The 3673-nt window shown below is 32.8% G+C and overlaps 1 protein-coding gene across 1 annotated transcript; it reads right to left on the reverse strand.

Moving 5' to 3' along the window:
- Positions 1-536: 536 nt before the first annotated feature.
- Positions 537-1545, reverse strand: LOC11432852 (vicilin-like seed storage protein At2g18540). Its single transcript, XM_003588691.4, has one exon. It carries the CDS (start codon positions 1508-1510, stop codon positions 776-778), a length of 735 nt encoding a protein of 244 aa, XP_003588739.1. The 5' UTR covers positions 1511-1545; the 3' UTR covers positions 537-775.
- Between the last annotated feature and the right edge of the window lie 2128 nt (positions 1546-3673).

The raw sequence follows: 3673 nt of genomic DNA on the forward strand, positions 1-3673 counted from the left end.
CAATTAGCCAATCGATCGTGACAAAGTACGATCTCTTCTCAACGGGTATAGCATGTAGCATTGAATGAATCATTAATATTCTCAGTCTTTACGGATACAGTTATGGCATGTAGATTAAATTTAAAGTGATATCATACCATGTATGTGAAGGCCACAAGCATAGAGTTAAGAATCTTCATCTGCGAGTAAAATCCACATCATATTGCATAGAATAACTTTTCAAGTAAGTGCAGACCTAAAAAGTCAATTCAAAGAAATTCTGAAAAGTTTGTTATGAGTCCATCCATTTGTTGTTTCAATAACCTACAGCATGAAAACAGAATTCAAGTTAAAATTTTGCCTCCATGAGAACTATATATCAATCAATAGAAATGTATGAAGGAAAAACCTCAGAGTCCTCCATGCAAGCCGCCATCGCTTCAGATAATTTGATGATTCATTTCAGAAGACTATCCGGGGTCTAAAAGAAAAGTATGGGGCATTTTTTTTTCATATAAGAGCCAATGCAGTTGATGTGGAAGGTATTAACACTAACATTAAACATCCAAAGCATGGTAAAAACTAGAAGAAGAAAAAAATGAATACAAAATAATTATAAATCCGTATTTTGGGAAAACAGAAAAACAACCCACAGAACAGAGAGATAACATAACAATCTTCTCAAAGAGAGAGAGAGAGAGGCACACAAAGGAGAACATACTAATACAATTATTATTATTATCATGAAAAACATAATAGTGCAAATCTAGTCCTTCTCTAATTCTTGAAATATTCATTAATCCTTTGCCTTTGCCTCTGCCTCCTCGGCTTTCTTTGCCCTCTTGACTTTCTTCCTAGCCACCTCCTCGGCTTTCCTTGCCCTCTTGACTTTCTTCCTAGCCTCCTCCTCGGCCTGCTTGCGATCCTCTTCAATCTCCTTCAATAGCTCCTCCTCGGCCTCCTTTTCTTCTTCTAAAAACTTCTTGTCTTCTTCTTCCCACCAACGCTCCATCTCAGCACAGAACTTCTCCTCATAATTCTTAAAGAAGATACTCATGCGTTGTTCTTCAAATTTGGCAGAATTTCTCCTCCTACGAATTTCAAAAAGTTCACTTTGGCGTCTCTTTTCTATCTTATCATCCACATCTGAATCTGAGTCTGGGTAAATCAAATATTCAGAGTCCGCCCTGGCCTTGGCATCGGACTCAGACTCAGACTCAGACTCAGAATCAGAATCCACCTCCTTGACTAATTCATCCTTTACGGTACTGGAGGTTGCCCCGATTGTGTCATCGTCGGCACCGCCATAAAAGGGGGTGTGCAGGGTTAGGGTTGAGAAGGGTCCAATTCCAAGGTTAGAGATGAGATCAGAATCGTTTTGTCCGAGACTCAGAGAAAAGAAGAGACGCTGATTGGAAACAGGCATGCCGTTGAATTGTTGGATCGCGACCTTCAGCTGATGGAGAGTGGTGGTGTTAGGGTTTACGTCTAAGGAAAACTTTTCGCCGCTCGGTGGCACAATGAATACCATTGCTACTATACTTTGGTTAGAAAATTAGGCCCCGTTCAACCTTTTAAAAACTTTTCACCGATGGATATAACTGTCATTTTGCATTTCTAATTTCTTATTTTGTCTCCTCCGCGTCTTTTTCACATCCATCCATCCATGATTAGAGAGTTAGAGATATCCTCGGCCACATAGTCCAATTCATTTTAAGAACTCAACTATGACTCTCATTTTGACTTTTTTTTTATTTTTTTTTTAATGTTTTTACAAATATATCTTCATAGAAATATATGTAAAGTAGGACTCTTCCCTCCCATATTATAAGGAAAAAAAATTCACTTAATTATTTGATGAAATTACTTTGGATACCACACATTGAAAATAAACTTAGATAAAGTAGTGTGACAAATATGAATCTTACCTTATAAAAAAATGGATATTAGAAAAAAGAGTGTTTTTCTTTTTACAAAGAAAAAGAGTGCTCTCAGCCTATATAAAAATAAAGGCTTAATTGCAATTTTGGACCCCTATCTTTTTAAAAGTTGCGGTTATGGACCCCTAACTAATTTAAATACAAAACAACCCCCCTATGTTTTGATTCTTTGGCAGTTTTGAACCCCTAAGGCAAAATAAAAATAAAAATTTGACACGTGGCACCTCACTTAGGATGCCAAATGATTAAATAACATTAAAAACAACTAAAACTATAAAATCTTAAAATAGTCACTGATTAGACGTCTGATGAAGAGGTTTTGAGATCATCTCAAATCTTAATCATTAATATCATTTTAATTTAATGATTCTTATTAGAACCAAATCATGTCATGTGTGCATTCCCTCACATTAGCCTTTTTTTTTTTGACTGATTCTTCTCTCATCACCTCGCAATCAATGAGAAGAACACCTTGCAGATTGCATACAATTTTCAATTCTTTTATTTTATTTTAATCAAAATGTGATTTTTTTTTTTAAGCATGTTGGGTGTGTTTTTTATTTTTTATTTTAATACACTTTTTTTTTAGTTTGGGTAAAATTTAAAAAACTCAAAATTTATAGTCCGCAATCAAAGTTTACGTTAATGTACTCGAAAGAGAAAGACTCGGGATGAGAATTTTGAAAGTTAAACATAACATGAAGAAAATAAATAGGTAAAATTATTAATTTTGTTGGTTAATTTAATCTTATTATGTCGTATAAAGTAAATCTATTGGGAGGGAAAATAATAAGATTAAATTATTTTTATTCTAAAAGTAGTTTTAATGTAAAAAAACAAGGGTTAACCCAACACGACTAAAGGCTTAAATAAAATTTTATAATTAGGTTGTCATATCCCAAATTTTGACCATTTAAAAGTTTTTACTCGTCTTTTGAACGCCGAAAAACCTCGTCGTTTCAGACGAAATTTCGGCTGACATACCCCAATTTTTGACCTAAGATTATATAATGGGGGTACATAATTGTGTGAACGAAGTAAGCACTAGGAAATTTTTTTATTTGGAAATGATAAATTAAATAATTAATTTGGTCATTATTAAAAAGTGCTTTCTTGGTCCCAAAGTTTTGCTAAATTATTTTAGAACGCAAACTATAATATTTTGGAATACAATCTAAAATATTTTGGTAGGCAATCTAATATATTTTTTCGTGCTTGATCTGAAATATATTTTGATACTCAAGAATATATATTTATGTACTGAATAACATATTCATGTACTGAATAATATATTTTTGTACTCAATATGATATATTTTGGTAAACAATTGACATATTTTTGTACTAGATGAATTACTTGTTCCCAAAGTTTCTCACCTATTAGCTCTAAAGCTTCTCTATAAATAGAGAGCTCACACAATGCATTCTGGACACGGAAATTCACAGTTGATGCTTCCTGTGCTTTTCTTCTCTTCTCCCTCTTTTGACTTGTGTTGACGGGTCTTTTTTCTTTTTCTATTCCTTTCTGTCCCATTCGATTTCAAGGTATTTTATTTTATTTTATTTTGCTTTATGTTATAAAAAATACAAAAAAAAAAAGATTTTGTGGTGATCCAACGTCACTACAAAATTCTCATACTTTTATTTCATTGCTACGTTAGTTTTATTGAAAATAACAAAAACATTCAAATAACAAAAAATACAAAAATATTTTCTTAATAAACCTTGGTTTGTAACCCAAGTTTTTTTTTTTCT

This window comes from Medicago truncatula, chromosome 1 (genome assembly GCF_003473485.1).
Source record: "Medicago truncatula cultivar Jemalong A17 chromosome 1, MtrunA17r5.0-ANR, whole genome shotgun sequence".
NCBI classification, from domain to species: domain Eukaryota; kingdom Viridiplantae; phylum Streptophyta; class Magnoliopsida; order Fabales; family Fabaceae; genus Medicago; species Medicago truncatula.

Coding starts and splice junctions, on each gene's coding strand:
- LOC11432852 (XM_003588691.4), bottom strand. CDS start 1,510: ATGGTATTCATTGTGCCACCGAGCGGCGAAAAGTTTTCCTTAGACGTA.